Source organism: Camelus ferus, chromosome 20, assembly GCF_009834535.1.
Source record: "Camelus ferus isolate YT-003-E chromosome 20, BCGSAC_Cfer_1.0, whole genome shotgun sequence".
In the NCBI taxonomy this organism is placed as follows: Eukaryota; Metazoa; Chordata; class Mammalia; order Artiodactyla; family Camelidae; genus Camelus; species Camelus ferus.
The window spans coordinates 2,698,846-2,725,667 of NC_045715.1; the positions used below are offsets into that span (position 1 = coordinate 2,698,846).

Here is a 26,822-nt window from a genome sequence, read left to right on the forward strand (position 1 = left end):
TATGTCACCTTTATCTTAGTAATAAACTTTTTGAATTATTAAATTTTAGGTGTGTTTCTTGAAAAATCAATTGACTGGATTTTGAAGTTTTTAATCTGATTTGAGAGTCTGTGTTTGAAATTGTCGAATTTAATCCATTTACATTGATTGGATTACTGCTATATTTAGACTTTTCCTGCCATCTTCTTTTGTGTGTTTTATTTACTGTTCTTTTTTTCTTCTTTTGTTCTCCTTTCCTGCCTTCTACTGGATCACTTTTCTTTATTCCCTTTTCCTTCTATAATTTTTGAAGTTGTAAACAATTTCTATTCTTTTTTGGTTACCTCATTTTTGACATGCATTCATAGTTCACATTTTTAAAAGGCAAAAAGCTGATCAATATGTTTGTCTTATTCCTCAGAAAGGCAGAAACATCTAACCCCTCTCCCATATTTTGTGTTATTTCTGTCTGGTACCAAAACTCCACTGTGTTTTTAATCTTCCCTGTGCAGTGAGTTATTAAAATTTTAAGAGCCAATTTTTACGGAAAGCCATCAGCAGGTCATTCTAGTATCTTTGCTTAACAATGCTTCTTTCGCCCGACTTGAGTTTTGTGGATTCATTTTTCTTCTTGATACAGTGAATCCTTTAGGGTTCTTTGAGCAAGAGATCAGATCAGTAGGTGGTAAAATCTCTTAGACTTTGTTCATCTGAAAAGGTATTTATTTTGCCCTCTGTTAAAGGATAGCTGTGCTAGGTATGGAAGTCTAGGCTTTTGATGATTTTCTCATCAGCTTGAAGATACTATTCTATTGTCCTCTGACGTTTGCCATTGGTAATGAAGAATCTGGTTGTCATCCCTTTGTAGATAATCTGTACTTTTTTTCTGAGTAATTTTAAGATATCTCTCTGCATTGGTCTTTTTGTAAATATATCTGTTACTTAGTGTGTTTCTTTTCCTTGGGGTTCAGCACAATTTCAATTTCAATATAAAGAGTCCTGTCTTCAGCTCTGGAGTCTCAGCATTTTCTATTTGACCGTAGCCCCTCCCGTTGACCTCCACTCTCACCCCCTGGGGCTTCCACGCCTCTGTCAGGGCTTTCATGTCTTCCGTCTTCGTTTCTGCATTTTACATCTCACACCACAAAGGGGCTCTATTTTGGATGATTTCTTCAGCTATTCCTTCCAGTTAGTCGTGTTTTGTTCAACCTGTCTATTAAAGATTATTATTTCAATGAGTACATTTTCCTTTTCTAAAATTTCTATTTGGTTGATTTCCAAAGCCAATGTTCTTTTTAAAAAATGTTCTATTCTTGCTTTATACATTCTATTACTTCTTTGTTTTAAAGTTATCATTAGATTGCTGTTATCCATAGCTCTTTGCATGCTTTTCTCCCATGGATTGTACAGTTTAGTCCATAGTATTGGGGCAAGGTTTGATCGAATTCCCTATCTGCTTTGTAATTTTGGTCTGTGAGCTCATCTTTAGTGGGATCACCTGATGCCAGAGTCCTAGAGACACACTGGGCTGTTGAGGGGTTCCTATGGGAATGTTTTTCAATTGCCTCTGAAACTATTCCAGAACTTCTCAGGATTTTAACCCTGCATGGGTAGTGTTAAGAATTCTGGACAATTTGCAGCAACACGGATGGACCAAGATTATCATAGTAAGTGAAGTAAGTCAGAGAAGGACAAATATCATATGACGTCACTTATATGTGGAATCTAAAAAAATGATACAAATGAACCTATTTACAAACCAGAAATAGACTCACAGACCTAGAAAACAAACTGTGGTTACCAGCGGGGAAAGGGGATGGGAAGGAAAAATTAGGAATTTGGGATTAAGAGATATACATTACTATGTATAAACCAGATAAACAACAGAGACCTGCTGCCCAGCACAGGGAACTATAGTCAATATCTTATAATAACCTGTGGTGGAAAAGAATCTGCATGACTGAATCACTTTGCTGTACACCTGAAACCAACACATTGTAAATCATCTACACGTCAATAATCCATAAATAGAATACAAAACCAAGAAAATCAGTAACAACAACAACAAAGAATCCTGGTCCTACGTCAATTCTCCGCAGAAGCTACGGATTCCAGTTTCTCACAGCTGGTTTTATTTTCACCCACAGTTCAGGGCCAGAAACCTGCTTCCTGGTCACGTCTGTAGGCCGTGGGCAGAGTTTTCTTAGTCTTGGTTCAGACACAAAATAATCTTTCCCTGGCTCCAGGCTTCACAGAGGAGCCTAGTTCTAGGTGTCCCTGCAACTGTAACTCTCAGCCTTAAGATTAAAATCTCAGTCCTTACAATATATTTCTAGTTGAGTTACCTTTATGGGCCACACAATTTTGACTCTTACTCTTCGAAGTAGATTTTCTGTTTTTTCCTGATGCCTGGTAAATTTTGTAAACTTGCTTTCAGCCTTAAAATTGTTTAAGGACAAGTTTATGGAGCGGGAGAGAGGCTTCCTGTAGCCCTTTAGTTTGCGATCTTGGCTTTGAATCTCAAGAATGGCGTTTTCCCTTAGAACACACATGTTGATCTAGACTGACAATGGGGAGTTAAAGTCTCATCAGATTGTGAGCATCTTTGTGGCCGCTACTGTCGGAAGCTTCGTTAGGAGTGAGACACAACAGGTCAGAGAAGAAAAATGTCAGTGTGTGTATTGAGTTACTTCCCCATCCTCTTCAGAATTTTGTTGTGTGATTTTACGAGCAAACGTAGAGGGCGTGAAGAAGTCACTTTGATGCTCTTCATATTTGTGCTTTTCAAAATGTGCCTGTAAGTGTACATGCGTTAAAAATGTGAATTCTACCTTGCATAACTCTAAGCTCTAGAAGAGCAGCTGGAGAGAGGATAGAGGAAAGCTGATGACCTTGGGGTTTGCATGGGATAGAATTCAACTTTTTTAAGCACAGAGGTTCCACCGGGGAAGCTGAAGCATCCTGCGGGTGGACGGTGGTGATGGCCACACAACAGCGTGAGCGTACTTAACGCCACCGAGCTTCACCCACCAGCGGTTTGAATGGTGAATTTTGTGTTGTGTCTATTTCACCGCAGTAATTTTTTTTAACAGTGAGAACTGAGTAGCCAGCAAGCAGGGAAGAACGAGAGTTTGCAGCCAGAGGCGGCAGAGTTTGGTGTATTGTTTTGGGGCTGGCATAGTTTCGGGTAATTTGAGTCCAGGGCCAGGCCGTGAGACTGGGTGGCTGAGGGGCCGGGATGAGCACAGGGGCCGGGACAGGAGGCTCCACGTTCGTCCGGGGCCTGAGCTCTGCGGATTTTCCATTTCACGCCCGCTGCACTAGGACTACGATTTCTGCCGGAGATGTGTTTCACAACTACTCGCAAACACCTTCACCACAGACAATGGAGAATGCAAACACATAAGACGTCTTGGCAGAGCCACCACCAGCTTGAGATCAAGTGTAATCTGACTGCAGGAGCCTGGCCGGGGGACGGGGTCTAGCCACACTGCCCCTCCGTGTCCCTTTCCCTGTCTGGAGAGCGCCAGCAGGGTCACCGCTCCCTCCAGCAAGAGCCCTGAGGTCAGAATGAGACACGGATTCCACCAGCACCGGAGACCACGGGGCCGCATCTCTCCAGCCGAATGCCGTTCAGGGGTCTTGTTTTCTACAAACCCGGCCTGCGCACGCCAGCTCATCGTCTGAATAATTGATGTAGCAAGCATGAATAATTCAGGCTCAGCTGGGACCCACGTTGAGCAATGCTATAGCTGGCTTCCTCACACAGTGTGACAAGGCAGTGACAGAGAAGGAGCCACCCCCAGCGAGCCAGTCCCGCCATCCAGGTGAGGGCGGCTGCTGAATCATACAGTGTCCCCCGATCCGTCAAGGCCCGCTGGGGCAGGTGGGTCCCCCTGAGGTGGGCACTTCTGGCTTTCTGGGTCCCTGTTGCTGCAAAAACTTCTAAATCCCAAAACATTCCCCCTTTGTAGGGAGAGCAAAATTTTCTGGGGTTTCATCGGAAGATGGGCGTTCACAGCCCTGGAAAGAAGCCAGCCTGACATGTGTCAGCACTGTGAGGGCCACTGGTTCCCCTTCCCTCACTGCTCTTGGACAGCCCAGGGAAGAAGCTGGTAGACAAGCGTCCAGTAGCTCGGGGCTGAGTACGTTCCTGCTCAGGGGCTTTGCAGGTGCTGTTCCCTCTCCTCGGCTGCTCTTCCCTGCACCCCCTCCCCGACTTATCCTCTCTCCACATTTTACTTTAACCACCTGCTCAGGAAAGCCCGCCCAGGCCCCCGGGCCCTGACTGGATGGGGACAGCAAGGGTTTCAAACCACTTCTTTTGGGCAGCAATGCAGGTTTCAACTAGATTTCAAAGCCCAGGTGCTCTCCTTCAGCTCGCAGCAGAAGAAAGGGAAGGAGGAGACAGGGCTTCCAAAGCCATGACCACAGCTGTAGGATGGCTTTACATAAACCGAATCTGAGTGTCCTCCTGAAAACTGAGAGCTGGAGGTGAAGTCAAGGGAGGGCTTTCCCAGCCCCCGTGCCCCTGGCTCACAGGACCCCAGGCAAAGCCGGGCCCCCCCACCCCCGCCGCGGCTTCGCTAGGACCACTCAGGGTCCACGCTCAACACTGTTTCCGGGCAGCTCCCCCCCGCCCACAGGCTGCGCCTGGACTGCACCTCGGAGTCCTCCCTCGGGGCCGGGACTTTGACCCCTGATAGGATTCTCAGTACAAGGAAGGGGTGCCTCCCCGCACTGCGACCAGGCGTCTGCAGCTCTGGGTAAAGCAGCGTCTGGGGCAGGTTTCATGAGGTGAAGGAAAGCGAGGAGGTTTTGCAAACCCTCTGACCCTCCCTGTGCTCATTTGGGACGTAAACTTGCGAATGTGAACATGAGCCTCTCGCTTCATCTTTAGGGAAACAAATATAAGTTGTTCTGGACCAAACTCTACTACAAATTGCTCCCCAAGTAGGTGTCCGGTGCCAGAGTCCATCACCGGTTGACCACACGTTATTTTCCAGACACTGCAAAGAGTTTCCCACCCTCTGTTTCACTTAATTCTCATGACAAGCTATGAAGGACTTCTGATGACTCCTGGTGAACTGGGTAAAGCTGGGTAAACTGAGGCTCAGAAGGGTCACGTGATGGCTTAGGGTGACCAGTCCTGCAGTGTAGCCGGATCTGAACCCTGGTCTGTCTGGCCCCAAAGACTTCCAGCTCCTCTGCCGCGGCTGTGACTTGTCAGAGCAGCTGTGACACGTGTCACTACCACCTGGCTGGGCGAGAAGGTTGCCGCAGGACCCACTTCACCCCTGAAGTGCAGCTACAATTACAGACAGAGGTTAGCAGCGGAACAGAGCTTGGACCTGTTCCAGGCAGACGTCAGGAAGGAGCGGGGACCCGTGGCTTACGAGACCAGGCTTGGCAGCTTTGTGTGTGAGACGGGAGCCGTCAGGTTCCAGAGAAAGCGGGGGGATCCCCAGCGTCAGGCTGTTCGCAGAGCCCCCAAGACCAGCGTGATCTTGGCCCCACTCAGAGGCAGCCTTTCAAACTGACTCCCAAGATGGTAATAAAATCAATGGTGAAGTCTCCCCAGGCCCCTTCGATTCTTAGAAGAGACTTGTGGAGACCCACTTCCTGGGGTGCTCCATTCAGCCCATCACCCAGATGCTCCTGACCTCCCCGTGCAGACCAGCCGCACAGAATGGCTGTGATGTGGGCTCTGAGCTGGGGTGGGGGGGAGACACACACGTCTGTAAAGCACAGACGGAATGAATCTCTTGGTAACCGGAAGCCCCGCTCGTGGTGACGGGACGTTCTGATGGCGGAGGACGGGCCGTCTGGGGGCCATGGCGGGACAGGGCCACAGCCACAGCCACAGTTTGGATCAGGGCAGCGGGGCACCTGCCGGAGGAAGGCAGCTGTCAGGGATCCGCACAGAACAGGCAGGATTGGGAAAGGCCCATGTGCTGGGGACCCGGGCGCCCAGCAAATCCAGGCTCAAGTCCAGGCTCCCCGGGGGCGAACGCGGCAGCGGCTGCAGCAAAGTCAGCAGCCCCGATCTCAGCCTACCTGCCTGGGGGAGGAGCCCCACATCCGGCTGCTGCCCCTGGACAAGCTGGGAACTCCGGAACCCAGGCTTCCCCTTTGCTCCTAGTGACCAGGAAGCCGAATGACCATCCCCACGGCCCCAGGAGAGCGCAGCCAGGGCCCTGGTCATCCTCGGGCCCAGTCCCAACTGTCTTCCTTGAGCAGCCGCACCAGACTGAGAAAGTGTCATTGACACGTCCTCATTCTTTTTTCTTATTTTCTTTCTGGGAGGGGGACAGTTACACCCATCCCCCCAGCACCCAGGGGCACTGAAAATCCAAGAGAGACGGATTCCCGGAGAGTGAGTTCTGCCCGGGTGCCCGTGGTGTCTGGGGGACGTGCGAACCTGTCCCGCCGCTGCGACAAGCTCTCCCGGCGCTGGAATGTGCAGCGACTCTGTGTCTGATGGGCAGACATCTCGGGGCCTTGCTGGCCCTGGAGAGACTGCCCTCTCACAGGATGGGCCAGTTCCAGGAGACAGCTGACGGCTTATCTTGGAGAGCACCTTCCAGATTCAAACCAACCCGTCTGGGGCCCACAGCCCCTCTGCTTCCTCTCTGGGGTCTCACGTGCCGGCCACTGTCCACCTCCCAGAATCACCAGAACCAGGTATCGGACCACTGGGGCAGCCCTGCGCCCCACAGTCCACGAAGCTATTCCACCTGGCCCATCCTAAGCTGGCTCACCCCTTCCCTCCCTAAAAGCCACAAGGAAGACTCTTGCCCACAGCTCCCTGCCCCCCCTTGCCCCCCGACCAACCCTGGTGCTTCCCTGTGTGGCCCTGTGTGGTGTGGTGAGCCCTGTCCTGGGACCTGAGAGTGACAAGCTATCTTCTGACAGCAGTCGTGCCCTGATCTGTTGGCCCCTCCATACCTGAATGACAATGAAACCTACATTTTAAAACAGCGTGAGCAGAACACTGGTCTGCAGGAGGCACGGCGGCTCAGCCGCGGGCAAGCTTCACCTGCAGTAAACATGCTTGTAATTTGACAGAAGCCCTCGTAATGAAGAACAAGAACACACTCTGTCCGCAGGGGGAGGAGGTGGAGACGGTCAGGACACACCGCTCAGGGCAGGTTGGTGTCCATACGCCTACGTACGCTCCTGTCACTGGGTGTTAACATCCGTGAGAACCACACCTGACGGATATTACCAGGTAGCTGGTGTGGGTCGGCTGTCCCCCAACAGGGGCAGAGCCGCCCAGCGCTGTCAGTTCTGTGGGGCCAGCAGGGGGCGCACCTGGACCACATCCACACGTGCGTCTGCTGCTCCAAGCAAGCCTCTTGCGTGAAATCCAGGATTTACAAGACAAAGAGGGGGTGATTCCTCTGCCTTTAACTAGCATCCACTGAAGGTTCCTTTCAAATAGGAAACTTAGGTGACCTAAATGATTTGATTTGCCAAAAAACCTAAAAGCTTTGTTTTAACTGCCCCCCTGCAGCCCCCGCAGGAGCCTACCTAACGCAGGGAACGCACCTCATGACGGCGGTCCTCACATTGGTCAGCAATAAAGGAGTGTCGGGCCACCACCGCCAAGGCCACCTGGTCAGCCGTGTGGCGGGAGGGATATGTCCCAGAGCAGGTGAGGGGAGAAGCAGGCTGTGTGTGCAGGAGCACAAACGTCCCGCCTGCCTGAAGCCCTCTTGTGCCGATTCTCTCAACTAATGGTTTAGAGGCTGCAAATTCCTGATTCTCTCACTCGGTCAAGTTTCTGGTAGTGTTTTTTGCAACACTTCAAAATGGGGATACTTCACATAGGAAGTCGGATTTCCGGCTTCCAGTGAAAGACGGGGAGAACGGGCCATGCTGGGCCCACAGCACCCAGTCAACAATCAGCTAAGCTCAGCAGAGCAGCTGCTCCCATGCGTGGGGCACAGGCTCCCTGTTTGCCACAGTCCCCACCCCTCCACACTGCCTTCCCACCCGTAACCATCTCTCACTGCACTTAAAGAAACGCTGATCTGTATGTCAAGTCCTTTCAAATGTGGGAGCATAAGTGGGTCTATAAGATCATGTTTTTCCAGAAAAAGAAAGGGAGGGGGGAACCAGAGAGCACTGTGATGTGTTTTATAGGAAAGCATCCAAACATCTGACCGGACTTCAGAGATCTCGTTGTGCCCCGACTGGAAGCAGGGAAGCTTCTCAGGGAGAGCTGACAGGGGGCTTGGGGAGCAAGCTAAGGCCCTGAGGGGCAATGCCGCCCAGGCAAGCAGAAGAGCTCAAGGCCCGACAGGCCGGGGGAAGCACCTCCATGGGCCACGGAAGATGAGGAAAACCCAGGACTCAATCACTGGGACTTGGATGGTAATTAACTGATTGTGACGGATTCTAACCCTGCCAGGCAGGAAGCCCTGCCCTGTGCAGAACTGAATTCTACCCCTTGAGAGAGGGAAGGCAGCTGGTCGGCCCCATCAGCCACGGGACAGCCTCTCTGAAGGCCGGCTGCACGACCCTGAACACGGCTGGGTGGCAGAGGGAGACGGGGAATCCACAGGCCCCCGTGTGCTTCACGGCTGGGCCACAGAGGAGGCTTCCCCTGGGCCAACAAGGGACACGGAGGAAAGGGAAAACCCTACGTCAAAAGAACCAGCTGTCTGTTTACTTTCCAGTTCAGACAGATCATCCCCTCGGGTGGCCACGACGCATTTCCTACATAACACAGAGTGCTCAGGCCACCCCGAGGGGCAGGGTGGGGCATCCACCCCGCCTGGCAGAGAAGACAAACAGCCACGCCTTTAGACAGGAACTCCCATGTCAGTAAAAGTAGAAGCATGTGTTTTATTTAATTAAAATAGATTAAAAACAGACTGTGTAGAAGAATTAGGACTCAATAATTTACTATTATTTACATGAGCCAGTTCTGGTCATTAATAGACTCTGTGAGGAGACACACACACAGAAAGCAGGCCTCCCCAAGGGTGAAGGGAGACCCGCTGGGGACACTCAGCGACCGGACCCCCCTGCTCTCAGGTTAATGCGTCACTCATGTCCCTGAGAGCCTGGTAATAGGCAGGAGGGGGCACCTCGGCCGCCGTGCCGCAGCGCTGTGACCCCGCACAGGAGGGCCGAGGAGACGCCGGCGGGAGCTCCCTCATCCTGGGAGAACCGTCCACACTCGGTGCCCGTCACCCGGGCCCCGGCCAGTGGCTCCCCGGGCCCATGGCCAACTCCCCGGCTCAGGACCAGCCTTCCACCAGCAACCCCTTGGCTGACACAGCCCAGTGTCCGGGGAGCAGGTGAAAAGCAGAAATGACAGCCGCACATCCTAGTTCCCGGGGAAGCTGGGGAGACAGTACACACACCATTGTGCCGTCCCCAACTTGGTGACAATTCAGAATCTCACACGAAATGCTTTGTGCGCTTATCAAGTGAGGGACCTGGGTTACCCACCAGGAGGAGGCGTGGGTGTCCAGCCCCAGCCCCGGGACGTCCCTGTGGGGACCTGGGGCTCCTCCACGTGGGGAAGCAGCAGGTCCCAGGGATGCCGTGCAGACGGGGAGACCTCTAGAAGCAGCAGGGGCGCCAGGCCCCCGTGACCTGACTCCCGGTTGTTGGAGACATGGGGTCCCCACTCACAGGACACCTGGCTCCAAGGGTGCGGGCAGTGGGGTGGCCGTCCCCGGCACAGCGAAGGCAGCAGGGCCGTGGCCACGGTGGGGCAGGGGGGTGGAGAGACCCAAGGAGACTCAGTCCAGAATGTCCGTCTCAAAGGGCACCAGGTGGTAATAGGACAGGTTGGTGACATAAGCCGCCGGGTCGTCGCCGTCCTCCAGCTCTGGGGCAAACTCCCCACCGCTGTCAAACCTGAAACAGAGGCGACAGCACAGAGGTGAGGCCGGGCTGGCTCAGTGACTCGCCCCGACTCCAAAGACGTCCTGCTCCGGCTTCACCCCCTCAGAGACTGTTACTGTCCCCTCGCTGAGCAGTGTTTGCCCAGGCCTTCGTCCACCTGGCCACTCCCTCATGGGGCGGTCACCTCTCTCTCCGACACAGCTGCTCTGTGTCAGGCTCTGGGACGCAGCAGTGGACCGGGCCCGGGAACCTGCCACGTGCTGGGCACGGACATCGGCAGCGAAGGGAGGAGGGCCGTGTGGTCACGGCTCCTCATCCAACTGTGGCCCGGGCCACCATGCGCACAGCCCCCTGGACCCGGGAGGCAGGTGGGGCCAGGGCAGGCACTGGGTGGGAGTGGAGGAGGCTGGCGGAGGGGCCCCTTCTAGAGGGAGCGTGTGCTCAGTGTGGGGGCGACACGGGGGAGGGGTGGGAAGAGCTCAGGGAGGGACCTGCACCCCCGGGAGAGGTCCCCTAAACACCTTCCCAACCTCGATTCCCCCTGAACGGAGACGTTCCCGCCTCCTGACCCGGACTCAGCCTCCTGAGCTGGAAAAAGATTCCAAATTGTCAAAGACGGCGAACAGAGCAGACGCGCACGAGGGCCTCCCCCAGGCGGGGAACGCACGCTGCCGGTGCTTCTCCCATCCCCCTCAGCTAAGGACCAGGCCAAACAAGGGGCGGGGGCTGCCCCGTCAACCTCCCACCCACGGAGCCGGCCCCGCAGCTAGCTCAGGGGACCCGCGGGTCGTGAGCTTTCTTCACAGACCCTGCGAGCGCGCCCACGTGGGGAAGCCGGGGGAGGGGAGTAACGTCCCAAGCTCACACAGCTGGGAGAGCCGCAGGCACGGCCCCGACGGTCACCAAAGCCAAGTCGTGGCGCCCCTCAGGCTGCCGCCCGGAAGCATACCCAGGGGTCGGGCTCTCCTACAGCCCTCATCGGGGTCCCGAGGTCTGTCATCTGAGAAAGGATGGTGGGTGTCTTCTCTAATCCATGCATCCCACGACCAGGGCAGGCCTGTGAGCCACACAGAGGCCACCCGGGAGGCGACGCAAGGCCAACCTGCAGGGGATGCCCCCTCCAGGAGACCAGGCCCCAGAGAGGAGGCGGGTGGTCCCCAGACCCCTCAGGGCCCAGCACAGCACAGGCCTGAAGCTGGGCGGCAACTCAGTGTCCCCCATGCTCAGTCCAAGGAGCTCTGTCCCCACGGGTTTATGAATCAAGTCTCCCTGTCCTGTGGGAGGAGTGGGCACCTCGATAAGTCCCCAGTATTGGCCTCATCCATTGCCCTCCTGCGGAGCTCCGTGTGGGCGAGAGCCCCAGCCCCGGCACCGGCCGACCGGCTGGGGATCCGCGAACAAGACGCGAGTCAAAGCAGCGTACTCACAGGTGCTCCGCCGGGTCCACGGCCAGGTGCTGGTCCTTTCCGTTCGGGATACTGTGGTCAATAACGATCGTCTCCGTGTTCGCTAAACAGAATCCATTGGACCTCATGATTTCTGAAAATGAAAGCAAGAAGGGAGGTATTTGGAAGGGGGTCAGGTCTTGAAGTTTTGAAGTCTGGCGCTCATACAGACCTCCTTACTCCCCCCCCCACCTACTGTGCCCCCTTCTCCCCCACACCGAGAGGACGCTTGGCCGCACGGAGTCAGGGCTGAGCCTGTGCCAGCCAAGAGGTGCACCTCCCCCCGAGAAAGACGCTCGGGTTTTCCGAGCCCCCTCCCCGTTCACCCTCCCCGTGGCTTTAAAGCTGGAGGAAAAAGACTCTGGGTTTGAGGCCAGGCTCTGCCCAGGTAACCTGACCTCTCAAAGCTCCCTCCCCCCGTGTCTGAGACGAGGGGACCACTATCTACCGCCTGGGGCTGCCACCAGGGTCAAGGAGATCAGTGTGCCTTTGCAACCAAATGGGCAACTTCACCTTTTACTTTATACAATTTTGTATTAAAGCTGCCTTTTTATGAACAAGTTGAGGTAATTTTTGTTGTTTTTATATATATAACTTTTTTATTGAAGCACAGTCAGTTTACAATGTTGCATCAATTTCTGGTGTACAGCATAATACTCCAGTCATACGTATACACACATATATTCATTTTCATTCTCTTTTTCACCATAAGTTACTAAGAGATATTGATATGGTTCCCTGTGCTGTACAGTATGAACTTGTTGTTCATCTATTTTATGTGTAGTAGTTAGCATCTGCAAACATCCAACTCCCAATTTATTCCTTCCCACCCCCTTCCCCCAGCGGTAACCATAAGTTTGTTTGCCATGTCTGCGAGTCTGTTTCTGTTTTGTAAATAAGTTTGTTTGTCTTTTTTTTTTTTAGATTCCACACATGAGTGATATCATATGGTATTCTTCTTTCTCTTTCTGGCTTACTTCACTTAGAATGACATTCTCCAGGTCCATCCATGTTGCTGCAAATGGCATTATTTTATCCTTTTTATGGCTGAGTAGTATTCCATTGTATAAATATACCACAGCTTCTTTATCCAGTCATCTGTTGATGGACATTTAGGTTGTTTCCATGTCTTGGCTACTGTAAATAGTGCTGCTATGAACTTTGGGGTGCATGTATCTTTTTGAATTAAGGTTCCCTCTGGATATATGCCCAAGGGTGGGACTGCTGGGTCATATGGTAAGTCTATTTTTAGTCTTTTGAGGAATCTCCATACTGTTTTCCATAATGGCTGCAGCCAGACTAAGATGTTTATTTTTCATCTTTCTAGGTATTTGGGTCTCAGTTGAGTTTCCCTCCATGTGAAAAGAATTAGGGAAACTACACACAAAAAAAGAAAGAAGAGTGGATTTCTTCCCCTTCCCCCAACCCAGGATGAAATGACCATTCATCAGATTTGCCAAGTACATTGCTCAGATCTCCACTTTACTTTCTGGAGAGGCGACAACTCAGGTTGGCTGGCCTTTTGTGGTCAGCCAGTCTCGGCGAGACACCAGCACCTGTCTCTTCCCCACCCTCCCATCCCTGGCTGAGCACCCCTAAAGCCCAAGTGGCCTTGGGGGACCTGTAAGTCGCAAGGAGACCATGAAAAGTCTGGTGAGTCTTTCACTGGACGGGGCCTCCGTCTGCCCGGTGTCCTTGTGCTCGGGAATCTGCAGTGACGCGCCTTCCCCATGGAGCCCCAGATCGGGGTGTGGCATCATCAGCCTTATTCCTGGGGTGTCCTCTGCTCTCTCGGGTAAGGACATTTCTCCCAAGTCAGGTTACTATCTTCCTCTTGGCACTTAAGCAATATCTTGGTGGGGATGTGTTGAGACTGTGCAAATCCTGTTTCTCCTTAAACTTCGGCCCACTGATCTCGGTGACCACCAGTGATCTTTTCTGCAACGATGCCCACTGTCCACCTGGTGGTGATTTTCTTTTCTTTTCTTTTTTTTAACCTAAAGCTTTGTTTCCACCTGCCCCACATGCTACCGCTCCTGAGTTCATGGATCCGTCTCTTCCCTTTCCCAGCAGACAGTGCAGCTGCCTCCCTCTCCAAGTCCCTCTCCTGTCCTACTCCCAGCGTCCTCCAGCAACAGAACAGAGCCCGGAGCCATGCCTTTTCATTAACCTGGCGGACAAGACTCTCCCCATGTGGTGAAAATTAAGGTTGAGACTGTACAGATGCCTGGTTAGTGAAAAATGAATTTATAACTCATTTCCAGGCTTCTCAGACCTGAATAATCTGATTTTTGTAGCCAATATCAATTCATCCAAGCAGCCAGGCCAAGGCTGAGGTGGATGCTGCCTTTTAAGGGACAGACACAGCCATGGTGCAGAAGATGTAAGTCTTCTTAGCCTCCATGATGAGCTTTCAGATGAACATGCAGTGAAGGATGTTCAAGGCATCAGCACAGAGGCCACGCGCCTCCCAGAACCCCGGCCCCGGGAGGTGGCTGGTTCTCACACCGCGAGCGTCTGGCGCCATCTAGTGGAGCCCCGCCCCTAGACACTGTGACTCCTCCTCTGCAGTGTCCCTGGGTAGGGGAGCTCGATGCCCCCAGAACCGAGGCTCCTGGCTTGCCCAGGGAGGCCAAGCCCCCGCCTTCCTAGCCCTGCACCCCAGGCCTCCTGAGCTTATGGACAGTAGGGAACCAAACCCTCTGTCCTCAGTCCTCGCCATGACCCAAGTATGTACTTAAAACCTTCGACGTGGGACCCTAACGTTCTCCCCGTAAAATTCCATCTCCATCCTTTCAGCACTTTAGGATAAACCTGGATCGTGCATTTACCCAAATCACCGATAAAAACGGCACCAAGACAGAGGGCTGGGATCTCCCTCCCGAGTTACCCAGACAGCATCAGCCTGTTCCCCACACACCCCTGGGGCTTTCGGGGTCACCCGAAGCAGTGGGCCAGTGCCTGCCGCCAGCACCAGGCACTGGGAGGATTCTTCCACTCTCCCGTTTGCTCAAAACAGGAAGAAATAAAGCAAAAGAGGCGCGGTGTTGGGACCGCCCACTCAGGACCGACGGGCTGCCCGGGCTCAGGGCCGCAGACGCCCACCCCGGATGGACGGCGGCCGTTTGCAGGCTCCTTAGAGAAGGTTCTGCACTCGCGGACGGGCCCCCAGCTCTCCCACGGGGGCTCCCTGCGAAGTGCCCCTCAGCCGCCTCCGCCTCGAGCAGCGCGAAGACGAAGCCCAGCGTCCTGACGACGCGTGCGGCCCAGGTCCTGGGGAGCCAGGCCTCTCCTCCGCGCCCGGACCCGCAGGCAGCGGCCAGAAGGGGAGACCCGACAGCGCGGACGAGGCCCCCGCACCCCAGGGCTCCGGCCGGACGGCGCGGCCCGCGGCTCACCGCCTCGCGCCCCATCGATGCTTCCGTCGCGGCTGTTTGAGGGTGGACCAATTTACACGCCAAACAACTCGCTTTGGAAGCAGGCAGAGCAGAAAGCGCAGGTCAGTGGGTAGGAACGCCGGCTGGTGAAAATCCGGACACGGCCCCTCCCCGGCTACTGCCACCCCTGCTGGCTCGTCTCTCTGGGTCCCCAGGGGGCAAGGTGGGCCCGCGCGGGGACAGAGGGCAGCCCGGCGCCCGGAAGACCAGCCGTCCGCGGGGCACCGCCTGCCTCCCGCAGCCGCTTACCCGAAATCTTCACCGGGCTCTGGAAGCTGGGCTGAATTTTATGGACGTTGTCGTTCTTTAACACCTGATCCAGGGGAGACCTTTCGAAGAAGGTGAGCACGACTTCGGACCTGGAATACTGAGAAGAGACACGTTCGTTCCTAAAAACTCTCCTCCCGCCAGGTGGCTCCGACGGCCTGACTGACCCCACCGTCGGGCCTGCGTCCCCCACCCGCGCCAGGCGCGCACGTGGCTCGGAGGCAGGGCCCAGGCACAGGCAGGCCGGGGCCGGTGCGGACAACGGCTACCTCTTCCGAGGGCCGGGTCTGTGCGGGGCTTTCGCACGCGTCTCCCTCCACCTCACAGTGAGCTGGGAGCCCCACCTCCGCTTCTTCCCCGGAGAAAACGCGGGGCACTAGGGCCCGGGAGCCCTTCCTCCCCGCATCGCAGCCCACCCGCAGGCGGCCGGGCACCCACCTTCCGCGGCATACTGATGACGGCCTTGAGCAGCTTCTCCACCTCGTTGAGCCTGGTCTCTATGTCGTGGGCTTCCTTTATGGCGACCAGTCCTAGGATGGAGATGCAAGCGGCTCAGGCAGGAATACAGACCAGGAGGTGTGCTCCCAAATGAAACACAGAACCACCGGCAACCTCGGCAGGGCTGCCACCCCGGGGTCCTGCTCCGTAGATGTCTGGGAAGATTTACCCGCCTCGTGAGGGGCAGCCCTGCCCTGAAAGCCCCGCTCCAACCCTTGATCTAAGTTTCAATGACTCGACAAGTGATTAGCGTGTGTACTGGAGCGGCCGCCGACCACAGAAAGCCACAGGTGGACCATTGAAAGCTCCCCCCCGGAGCGGAGCAGTCTGGCCAGCTCCGTCATCACCCTGGACAGGGCTGCCGCTCGGCCCCCAGCAGCGTGGTGGCTGCAGGCCTGGGACCCAGCTGCCCCCCAGGACACAGTGGAAGGTCGCTCTGCTGACCACGGCAGCAATGGCCACGCGGTCAGTGCAAACAAAGCCCATGTTTTTTTAAACTTTTTTTTGAGTGAAGGTAGATTTATTCAGAGAGACACATGCTCCAGAGTGCAGGCTGTTTCAGAAGCAAGAGAAAGGCCACAAGGTGTGGGAACTGGGTGCTCAGTTTAAAGTAAAAGTAGTTACACACTGCACGGCGTGCAGGCGTCTCACTCAGAAGGGAGAGCGGCCCGAAGTCCATATTTAGACAAGCTGTTTACACGCTGGGTTTGGGATGAAAAAAACCCCAGCTCTTTTCCCAGAGAAAACCAACGTGGCATGACTCACAGCACCTTCCAGAAGCCCAAACATCACCCTCCTCACAGCTTCTGGAAGTCCTGACTGGCTGCTAGAAATGGCAGTGTTTTGTCTTTAAATCACGAGAGCTGGCGGCACGGAGACTGGGGTGCATTCCTGTCTCCGCACGAGCGGTGTGGCACGGATACATCAGCCTCCCCCGGATGGAGCACCTCAGCCGCCAAGCGCATTTCACGTGGCCCAAGATGAGGTCTCTGTGAGCTCCGACCAGACCACGGAGGCTGAGAGCCGGAACTATTTTCAGTCACTAATGCTCAGTTTTCAGAAGTTCTGGTTTGGTTTGGTTTCATACGAAAGAGGCTTTTTTCATTTTGCAGGCAACTCACTAACTCTATCTAGTGGTAAAAATTGACTTCCTGGACTATGCGGTTGAAATTAAGAGGCCCCAGAACAGAACGCCGGGTCCGTGGAAACCAGCGTGCCCCAGACCCGGGGCGGGGGGTGTTTCTGGAATCCTGGGCTGCAGCTGGGGGTCCTCTCACAAAGTGGGGCACTGTTGAGTCAAAGCCCAGAATCATTCCCTCGCTTCCTGGAGTGCAGGCCGGGCACCCCTTCACCTGCCCACCCGGCGTCCCCACTGTCTGCCTGCCCAGCTTCCCCAGCCACACGGGCCCAGGCAGTCATCCTGAAGACCACGGGCCTCGTCCACACAGCCCTGCTCCTGCCCCACCAGGACACCCCAGTGTCACCCAGAGAAAGGGGCCGGACCACCTTGTCCCCTTCTCACCCACCCCACAGGCTGGGGGCAGCCAGGAGAAGGAAGAAGGGACAGCCAGGGTCAGTCTCGGGACGCCACCTGCCCAGCCCTGAGCTCCCTGCTTAGAATTCCAGACACGCGCGCGCGCACACACACACACACACACACACACAGAGCTCCGAGATCTCCTGTTTGCTACGGACAAGTCTACAGACGGAAAGAGAGACAGTGCAAAAATCCTCTGAAAAGCTGTTTTTAGAGAGAAGACAATCATGTGAATCATCCCCACACAGTGCTTCCTCATTCTAAATCAGAACTACTGCTGTGATTCAACATTTATTACACTAAATGGACCGAGTTTATGACACAGTAGTTGTGCTTTTGTATCTTGCAGGTGCGATAAACAGGAAGGTTGGCCTTCCGTCCAGTCAGTGCATACGACACGTTCGCACGCGTTTTATAGGACGTAAAGCAGGTCTGGCCCATGGTTGGGTTTACAACCACCAAGGGCACCATTTAGTCAGATACATACATCCTGCTGTACGTTGCTCTTCTTTTAGGGCGGCCAGAATTAGCAAGTAAAACACAGGACACTTAAGTAAATGTGAATTTCAGATAAACAATGAACAATGCACTGGTACGGAGAGACAAACTGAAAACTTTTTCAGTGTTTATCTGAAATTCAAACCTACTTGGTGTCCTGTACTTCATCTGTCTTCTTGGTGACCTGCTTTCCAGAAGGAGGCAGAGAAAGGAAAGAAGTGTGTGGCCAGGCCTCCGGAAGCACATCAGTGTTTAGGCTCCGTGTACAGACCCTCGGGGGCCAGCCTGCTTCGCCAGCTCTGCGCCCTGCGACTCCCCACACTCTGACCCCAACCCCGGGGGAAGGGTCCAAACATGAGATCCAGTCCCACTGGCCTCCTCCACCTCCAGCTCGTATGTGAAAATCACCCATCGCCTTCCAGTCTGTGAAGCTCCCCGCCCCCACCGCCCCCACCAGACCCTGGGCTTGGTCTGCTCTTGGTTCCCCGAGACCTCCATCTACCCCTCCTACTCCACACTGGAACTGCTCCCTCACCTGTGTCCCCAAGTCTACCTGCGAACCTGAGGGCAGGAGGTGCCCATGGTCCCAGCCACCAACACAGGCCCGACACTGACACACGCCAGGGAGCCAGTGGTCGCCAGCTGTGCGTTGACGGAGTCAAGCTGCACAAGAGAGCAAGGTCAGGTACGAGTTACCTTCCTGCGTCATCAGCCCGCATCTCGTGCTTCTGGGCATCACCCCAGCCAGACCCCAGCCGGCGGGCTCAAGGTCCCAGGCCTCACAGGCGAGCTGCCCGAGACCGCTGGTGGCATCAAATCCACTGAGACACCGGCCATCCTAGTTTGGCTCCATCTGTGGACACAGCACACCTTTCTGCTGCCCTTTACCTGTCTTTCTGTTTCTGAGAGGTCCTTGGAAATGGAAACAGACTTCAGAACAAAAGGGACTGAAGACACACCAGTGGGGGAAAGGAGGATGCTGGAATCCCTCCAGCCTGAACGGAGGTGACAGGTGGCCGTTTTTTAAGGTCTGGCTTTGCATGGGGTACATTTCCATCATTTATGTCCCCATCGCAGCTGCTGGGTGACAACCAAGGGGCGACAGGGATCAGCCTTCCTGAAGCAGGTCCTCCTTTCTCCGAGGAAACCCGTCTCCAGGAACAATGACAAGGTCTTCCCCAGGGGCTGCGGCCAATTAAAGGTAGAGACTCATGGAGCTTCAGCTGGGATGACTGACACCTGCCTCCTGGGCGGCGGGCGGCGCTGACCCCAGCACGAGCACAGGGGTGAGGTTGGCACGTACCACAGGGCGGAGGCAGCCGCGCCCCAGGAGGGCCCCTCTCACACCCCAAATCAGTGCAGGAAGGGGACACCACTGGCCACGTTGCTCCCAACAGCCTGGCCTTCTTCAAAGTCTGCATTTCCTCCTCTCCTGGGCCTGGAAATCACCTCCGCCCCCACCATTGTTTTACAAGTGCTTCCCATCACACAGCAGGTGTATTAAATGTGGATGGAAAACATTAAAACAAACAAACCCAGAACCTGGCCTCTGGGGCCATAGTGCAGAAATGAAGTAAATCTTCCTTTTAAAATTTCTCACTGTCTCAGAACTCACTGGGGCCCTTCCCACCATGTTTCTCGAGTTCAAACTGACAGGAGCTGAGCACCTGCTGGCACACCCGGAATGAGGGTCGATCCCCACAGTGACAGTGACGCAGCACCACGTGAGGTGGGTGCAGAACCCGGGGCCCGGGACAGACGGCGTGCTGCTGCCCCCCCTCAGGACGTGCAGTCGGGATGCTCCTGTTCTCGCTGCCGGGTTTAACTTTGTGACCCAAGGGCTTTGGCTGTAACTTACTGCTAGAGCTTTTCCAAATGTCACCTGTGTACAGTATCTATCTTAAACTTTATTTTTAAAAATGTGCTTAAGGACAATAATTTAGGATTATCAAAAGCTTTTGTATTCCAGATACTGCTGATGGAACGGAAACTCAGCGGGGATCTTGTCTGAGACTGTCATTTAAAAACTGCAGGCGGGTACAACCATTGTGAATTCGCATAGTGGGACAGGAAACCTCACACCCTTCTGGGTTATGAGGCTGTCGTTCCAGAGCCGGCCAGCAGGGGGCGCCGGCAGCCCGTGGAAGCCGCGGGCTCAGTCCAGTGAGGACCACAGGAGGGGACATCGACTACCTGCCGCGTCCAGGTTCTCCTCTCAGGCGGCTGACTCAGAAGACCTCACAGCCCCGGGAACTTTCTAATTTCTGATAAAGCATAATCACTAATCTGTTTTTAAGATTTCACTCGACACAATTTATGATGTCACAAATTTATGCAGGTACAGCCCAAAAGAGTCAAATATTTGAAACCAAATGATTGATAACACGGCTGTACAGAAATTGCAGTGTGTCAATTTTACACACCTTTGGGGTTAAAATTCAGCCTCGAGCAGTCAGGGCGTCCTTTCTGTCCAAACAAGTGTAGCCTTGAAAATTGGCTTCTGTCGGTTCCAGGGTTAACATCTTTCTGGCAACACAGACGCCTGACTCATTCTTGGGACCCAGACTGAACACGCTGCTATCAGCACAAAGGTCCATCCACGAGAGCAAACACAGACCAGTGTCCTCACCCCAGACGCCTGTGTCCCCCGTCCCTCTTCCGGGAGTGGAGGCTCCGGGCTGAGCACCTCTGCTAACTGTCCCCGCTTCCTCCCACATGGACTCAGGTCTGAATATAACTCAGCACCTTCTGCTGCTAAAATTCTGAAGTGAAGACAGATGCTTCTCAGGTCAACCGGGAAGGAGCGTCCGTTACCCAAAGAACATCGGTCTCTTAAGGGGAGACTCCCACAGCAGAGCCCCAGGGAACTTTTCTGTAACGTGAACTTTCAAACTGAGCAGATAAGAAATCACATCTCAGAAGCCTGTGCACACACTGTCCAGGGGAGCAGATGGCTGGGGTGAGGTCAGGGTCACAGGGTCACCTTGCCTGCACAAGAGACATCTACATTCCTTCAAGGCTGAGCAGCAGACAAAGTTTGGAAACGAAATACTTCCAGTTTTCCAGGAAAAACTTTCAATGATTACTTCCTAAGTGCCTGTCTTCTAACAGGTGGTCGCCACTTGGGAAGTGGGGCCTCACTGATCAGCCGGAGAGCCTCAGCGAGGTGGTCATTCACTTAAGCATCCCTGCGGCAGGCCCACCTCCCTGGGAGCCCGGGAGGCCCTGTGATACCACAGGCTCCCCTGTGGGTGGCCCACTCCTTGACCCCGCTCCCGCCCAAGGCTCGCAGCCCCTCCCTCCACCGAGGACCCAGGAAGGGGCAGAGAGGGGACTTCCCTCCCCGTCCTCTTCCCACACCTGTGAGACGCCCCTCCCTGACCCCCCCTTCCCTGGACGGCTTCCTCACTCTCCCACCGCCAGCAGAGTCCCCTTACCGAACTCCAGCCTTGACGTGTCTGAGGAGCCACTCAGCCTCCTCTGCCTTAAAACGTGGAAGGAATTCAGGGAATGAGCACACCAGCCGCTCCAGGCTCTCAAAACAGGAAGCACTTGATCCTGAAGCACTGCCTGCCTTCGGCTGTACCAGGTGCCCATCAGGGGACGGGGGCGGAACAGGACTTACAAACACCTGGGGGCAATGGGAGCCAGGGCTCCCCACAGGCTGTGCCCCCATGGCGGTTCTCTTCCTCATGGGCAGGCGCGCGCGCGGGCACACACACACACGACCCAGGGAGTCCATGGTGTCTGCTCCCGGTGACACCACCTCCCAGCCCAACCTGCACAAGCACCACATCCTAACTTCAGGACCAGCAAAGCCACAGGCCTGGTGGGTAGGGGTCCTACAGAGGTTTCAGGGTGACCCCACCTCTGGGCGCTGGGGGCCAAGATGGGAGGAGGCAGGCCGCGTCTGCACCCCTGTCGGGAGGACTCTGGGCGAGGGGACACTGCATGTTCCAGAGCCAAGGGCAGAGTCACGCGGTCCTCACTGTTCAGTGCTCACAATGGCCCTGCCCCACCATCAGTCACACAGTGGGGACTTGTGCTGACTGACCTGCCTGAAGTCACGTGGAGGGAGCAGGTGACAATGCCAGAACCTATCCTCGCCTGCCTGCTTCCAAACTCAGCACTTCCAACTGCTTAGCCTGACGCCTTCTGACTGTGACCTTGTGCCCCCAGGAGGGTCACCCTGACCTTGACCTCGTGTCCCTAGGGGTGTCACCCAATCTTGCAGGACCTCGACTTCCTCATGTGGGAATTGGGGGGCTCTGATGGGGTGAAGAGACACTGCAGTCAGAGCTGTAGCCCCCTGTCCGCCCCCCACCCTCTGTCCAGTTGCTGTGCCCCATGTTCCCAGTGAGCCTACGTTGCAAAGGACGACGAGATGTCTGTTTTCAAGATAACGTGATGCACGACGTGCAAGTTAAGTCAGCGGAAGAGCAGAGCAGTCTCGTCCACCGGCAGCACTGAGCCGGAGGACCGTGTCACAGGACGTGGTCTGTGCTCCCACGTGACACTCCCAAGCAGAGAACCACGTCTGTGCTGGCACTGTTCAGGGCAAGCCAGCCCCCTAGAAAAGAAAGGTGCCCGGCCCCCCTCACCCCAGCCTCCTCCCTGCCCCCACCATGGGGGGATTCTGACCAAGGGCCCTGGGGCGTCTCAGGGTTCAGGGCTCACGGAGCTTTTTGATGAGCCAAGCAGGACAGTGTAACCCAACCCAGAAACAGTTCAGGAAACTTAGACAGAGGGGCTCTGGTGGGGGTCACCGCGGAGCCTGGCAGCCCTGGACAGCACACATGCCTGACGCCCTCCGCGTGCGCGGTCAGGGTGTCCCATCCGTTCATGAAAATAATAAACCTGCCTGGAAACGAGGCGGCATCTTCTTTTCTATTCCTGTAACGTATTTTACTTAGAAAACAATTTCTCTGGGCCTGAGAAAGGAGAAGGACTCCCAGAGTCTGCCTGTACAACAAGCTCAGGCACTGCCGGGGGCGGTGCCAGCTCGCCCCCAGGCAGAGAACCGAGGGCGAGAGCAGAGATGAATGTCGCCCCTCCTCTGGCCCCAGGCCTCCATCTCCTCTCCTCCAGGGGTGCTGGGAGGGCCTTGCAGGAGGCACCCCCCCACCCCGATCAGGACTCCAGCTGAGAAAAGAGCTCCCACTGCCAGCAAGTCAGGCTGTTAGAAAGTCCCTTACACCCAACACGGAGCCTCTAACCACTCCCACCGCAGGCACCACCCCCCCGCAACAGCCCCCCCACATACACACCTCATGCCCACTTCTGATTTTTCCGCCTTTGGAGATTTGAAAGCAGCTGTCACAGCCCTTTCAGTCTGGTTCCCTCCCTGGTGATCACCCTCTTCTGGGACCTTTCTCGAGCAGGTGGCCCCCTCCGTGGAGGCGCTCTAAGAGCTGACACCTCGCAGGCCCAGAGCAGACGCAGCACAGCGAGCACGCGCGCAGACGGACAGAGCCGGGGGGTGCACAGCGGGGCAGGTGGCGCACACTCACCTGCCTTCTGCTCCGGGGAACGCGGTGTCCTCGCCAGGCCCCCAGCAACTGAAGCCACACCCTCCTCCCTGCTGTCTTAAGCCCCCGCCAGAAGCCGCTGGGGGTGAAGTCGGAAACCACGCTACTGCTAACCCCGGTACCACACACGCCAGTCCTCACGCAAAAGTAGGCCTTAGGTACCATGTTACAGGGGAGGGGCCGTGGGGAGCCCGAGTCCCCGAGTCTGCCTGGACTCACCTGAGCGGGGTCACCTGACCGGGGGCGAGGGGCGGGGAGGGCAGGCGCTCCGCCAGCTCTCAGGGGCTCCTGTTTGTTTACGGCCCGACTTGTTCCAGAAAAGACGTAAGTCGTTGAATAAACTGCAGCTCCTTCCTATGAGCTATCCCGGTTTGGGTGTTCAACTGGTACATTTTTAAAAGTGAGTAAATAACACACACACCCAAACAGCAAATCAAGGCAAATGGCTGCCAAGCTTGAAATAATACTAAGCGACGTCCAGAGGGGCTGTAAACGGTGGGGACCTGGGGCGCAGGGCCTGGAAGGCTGCCCGTCTCGCTCAGGGCCTGCAAGCTTGCTGGCTTTAGGAACCTTTCCAAGTGACGTGTCTGCCAGAGGATGTGTCATGAGAACAGCTAATTATCCACATAATTCACACGCTGGGGTGGAGGCTGTCACCAGGGGGAAGTGGAAATTATCTCAGGACCTCAGGCAGACCGCAGCAGAGGAGACCCCCAATAGATGACGGCCTTCAGGAAATGCCCCCAAAGGTGCCCCAGGTCTCTGCTTGGAGGAAGACTCTGGGAAGTGTCACCAGATTCTCAGAGCTGCAGGTGGTCAAACAGGTGGAGCGGTGAGGAGGGGGGACCCCAGTCCTGGGTCTCAACTTCAGCCTCTCCTCCTTCTCCTCTGGCCTCCCATCCGCAGGCCTCCAAAGGCCAGCCCCCGGACACGAGTAAGAAACGGGAAGCCACCACAGTTCTCTGAAAACTCCAGTCCCCGCGAGCCAGGAAAGTCACAAGGCCAGGGAGGAGGCGGCCACGGTTAATCAAACCCGAATGCGGACCCACCCTGGGCGGCCCCTCCGGAGGAGTGACAGAGGCCGCGTGGCACCTCGCACTCGGGCTGTCGGTCACCGGGGAGGGGAGGCGCGGCCCTGCCCGGGGAGGGCTCCGAGGGGGCTGCCAGACGCGCGGCCCGGGCTGGACGATGCCCTCAACGCTACCCAAACGCCGCCCCCTCCCCCGCGCCCCTCCTGCTGCGGCCGGGGCGGGGATTGCGGTGGCCTGAGCCGCCCGACACAGGAGCTGGCCGGTGGCTGGCCTTGGGGACGGGGACCGTCAAAGGCACCCGTCCTGCCGGCCTCCGCCGCTGGGGCTCCGGGCTTCGTGCGCCGTCAACTCCGTCCTCCCGCCACTGCCGCCTGGGCGCCCCCGCATCTGGGAGCGGGCAGGGGTCTGAGTGTCCCTGTCCAGTATCGGGAGGGGGAGCCACAATCCCCGCTTAATAGCAGCCCCTGCGCCCCCTCCCTGCCCCCAGCCCTGGAGCCCGCCCAGCCCCTGTCCCAGAGTCCCCTGAGCCCCCGGCCCCGATCCCCCCAGGCCCCCGAGACCGGGCCCGCGCCCACCTTGGCGCAGCGGCCCGCGCGCCAGCTCCGGCCGGTCCTCTGGGAAGGCGTCGCGGAGGCGCTGCCACAGGCGGCCCAGGTCGGCCAGGCTGCGATGCAGGTAGAGCACGCTGCGGTCCGACCACTCGGTGCGGATCTCGAAGAACTCCTCCTCGTCGCCGCGCCGGCTGACGATGAGCCTGCGGATGCCGTTCACCCAACAGCCACGCACGAACATGTTCACGAGCGACGTGCCCTCAAACACCGCCGAGGCCATGCCGCGGGCCGTGCATGCCCCCGCCGGCAGGGGGCGCGCCCGCCCGGGACGGTTCCGCCCGGGGTCGGGGTCTGCAGGGAAGGGCTTCTCCCCGAGTCCGCCCGGCGCCAGGGACTGCTCCGGAGTCTGTCTGGAGCCGGGGTCTGTCCGGGGTCTGCCTGGAGCCGGGGTCCCCCTGGGGCCGGGGTCTTCCGGAAGCCCACCGGGGTTGGAGTCTATCTAGGGCCGGAGTGAGGTCTTTTCAGAGTCGGATTGGTCCGGGATCTGTCCAGAGCCGGTCGGGGGTCTGCCCGAGGTCAGTCCGGGGCTGGGACCCGTCTGAAGTCTATCCCGGGTCGGATCAGGGATAGACTATGGGATCCGCCAGGAGCCGGGGTCAGGCCCAGGTCCTTCCGCAATCTGTCCAGAGACGAGATGGTCGGGGGCCTGCCAGAGTCCGGGTGTGCCGGGGCCCGGGGCCGTGCGGAGAGCGTCTGTCGCGGTCCGCCCGGCCTCCGCGCGCTCCCCGGGATGGCGCGGCGACGAGCCGCGGGGGCGGCCGAGCGGCGGCTTATAAGGCACTTCCCATCGCGGGCGGCGCGGTCGCCGACGTCGAGGCCGCGGCCGCGTCCGCCTTCCCCGCCTCCGGGCGAGAGGACGCGCCGCGCGCGGAGGGGTGGCCTGGCAGCCTCGCCCCGCGCCGCGCCGCCTCCCGAGCCCGCGCTGCTGGGGCCGCGGGGACCCCGGCCTCGGGGCGGGGCGGAAACCCGAGCGCCGGCCCCGCCTCCGCGCCCCCGCCCCGCCCGCCCGCCCGCCCGCCCGCCGCCTCCCACCGCTCTCGGCCCCGAGCCGCCGGCCGAGACGGGACCGGACTCAGGGCGGGGTGGGGGTGGCCGGCCTGCGCTCGCCGGGTTCCCGGAGAGTCTTCTCTCTTTCTGTTTCTCCATCCTCAGGGACTCTTCGGGCCTGGGGCTGCGCGCCCCACGCGGCCCGCGACGGGGTGGCAGTCCGCACAACTGCGGGGCAGGGGGCGGGGGCGGGGGCGGGGCGCACCCGCTCCGGGGACCCGGTGCCGGGACCATGTGCCAGGTTCCCGTCTGCGCGCCGCCCACCCATCCCCCGGGGCCGGGGCGGGCTGGGGGCCGAAGTCCGCCCTCCCCGCCCCGCGTCCCCCGCGCATTCCTTTCGTGCCACTGTCGGGCCACCGCCTGGACGCGGCTGGAGACAGACGGGGACTCGGCGGCACAGACGACGCGGCAGGCCCGCGCCAGCCAGCCACGGAGAAACAGGGATTCACAGCGGCCTGTTCCTTAGGCTGTTCCTAATTGGGAGGTAATTTCAAACGATAGTTCAAGAATCAAAAGTTAGTCCAAGAATTGGAAGTTGGTTCCACAGTGTCTGGAGTGACCTGACACGGGTGCTTTGCAGTTTTAGAAGGTCTCTGAAGCCCAGCTAGGGCCCAGAAGCAGAACGGGCAGAGAGCAGGCAGCCGGTCACTTGACTGAAGCCAGGCAGAGAGGAGTGTCCCCCCGCTACCCAGCCCCCAACACACACACACACACACACACACACACACACACACGTCCCTCACCACCTCCAGCCTCACTCAGGCTGCTCCAGTGACTTGCCATGTCACATCTTCAAACTTCATCACCCGAGTTCAGTACACCGGGAAGAGAAGGTATTTTCCACAACCTGGAGACCCCTCAACGTGGTGGCAAACAGTAAGTGCTGGTGACTGATGGCCTGAGCACTTAGTGTGCAGGAGGGCCATGAGGGCGGAGGCTGGGGCAGCCGGCAGAGCTGAGTCCCACCGCCCCCGACAAGGCCCCATTCAGGCCTCCCCTCATCCTCCCTGGGCACGCGCCCCTCTCTCCCACTGCCTCTGGGCCGAGCGGCAACCCTGCAACTTTAAAGGCCAGAAT

At 56.9% G+C, this 26,822-nt stretch overlaps 1 protein-coding gene across 1 annotated transcript; it reads right to left on the minus strand.

The window, feature by feature from the left end:
* Window positions 1-8,812: 8,812 nt before the first annotated feature.
* On the minus strand, window positions 8,813-25,551 carry PXDC1 (PX domain containing 1). The gene is made up of 5 exons (XM_032462424.1): window positions 24,663-25,551; window positions 15,434-15,525; window positions 14,978-15,095; window positions 11,274-11,385; window positions 8,813-9,858 (listed from the first exon to the last, which is right to left on the minus strand). Exons 1-5 carry the CDS (start codon window positions 24,916-24,918, stop codon window positions 9,741-9,743), a joined length of 696 nt encoding a protein of 231 aa, XP_032318315.1. The 5' UTR covers window positions 24,919-25,551; the 3' UTR covers window positions 8,813-9,740.
* Window positions 25,552-26,822: the final 1,271 nt, after the last annotated feature.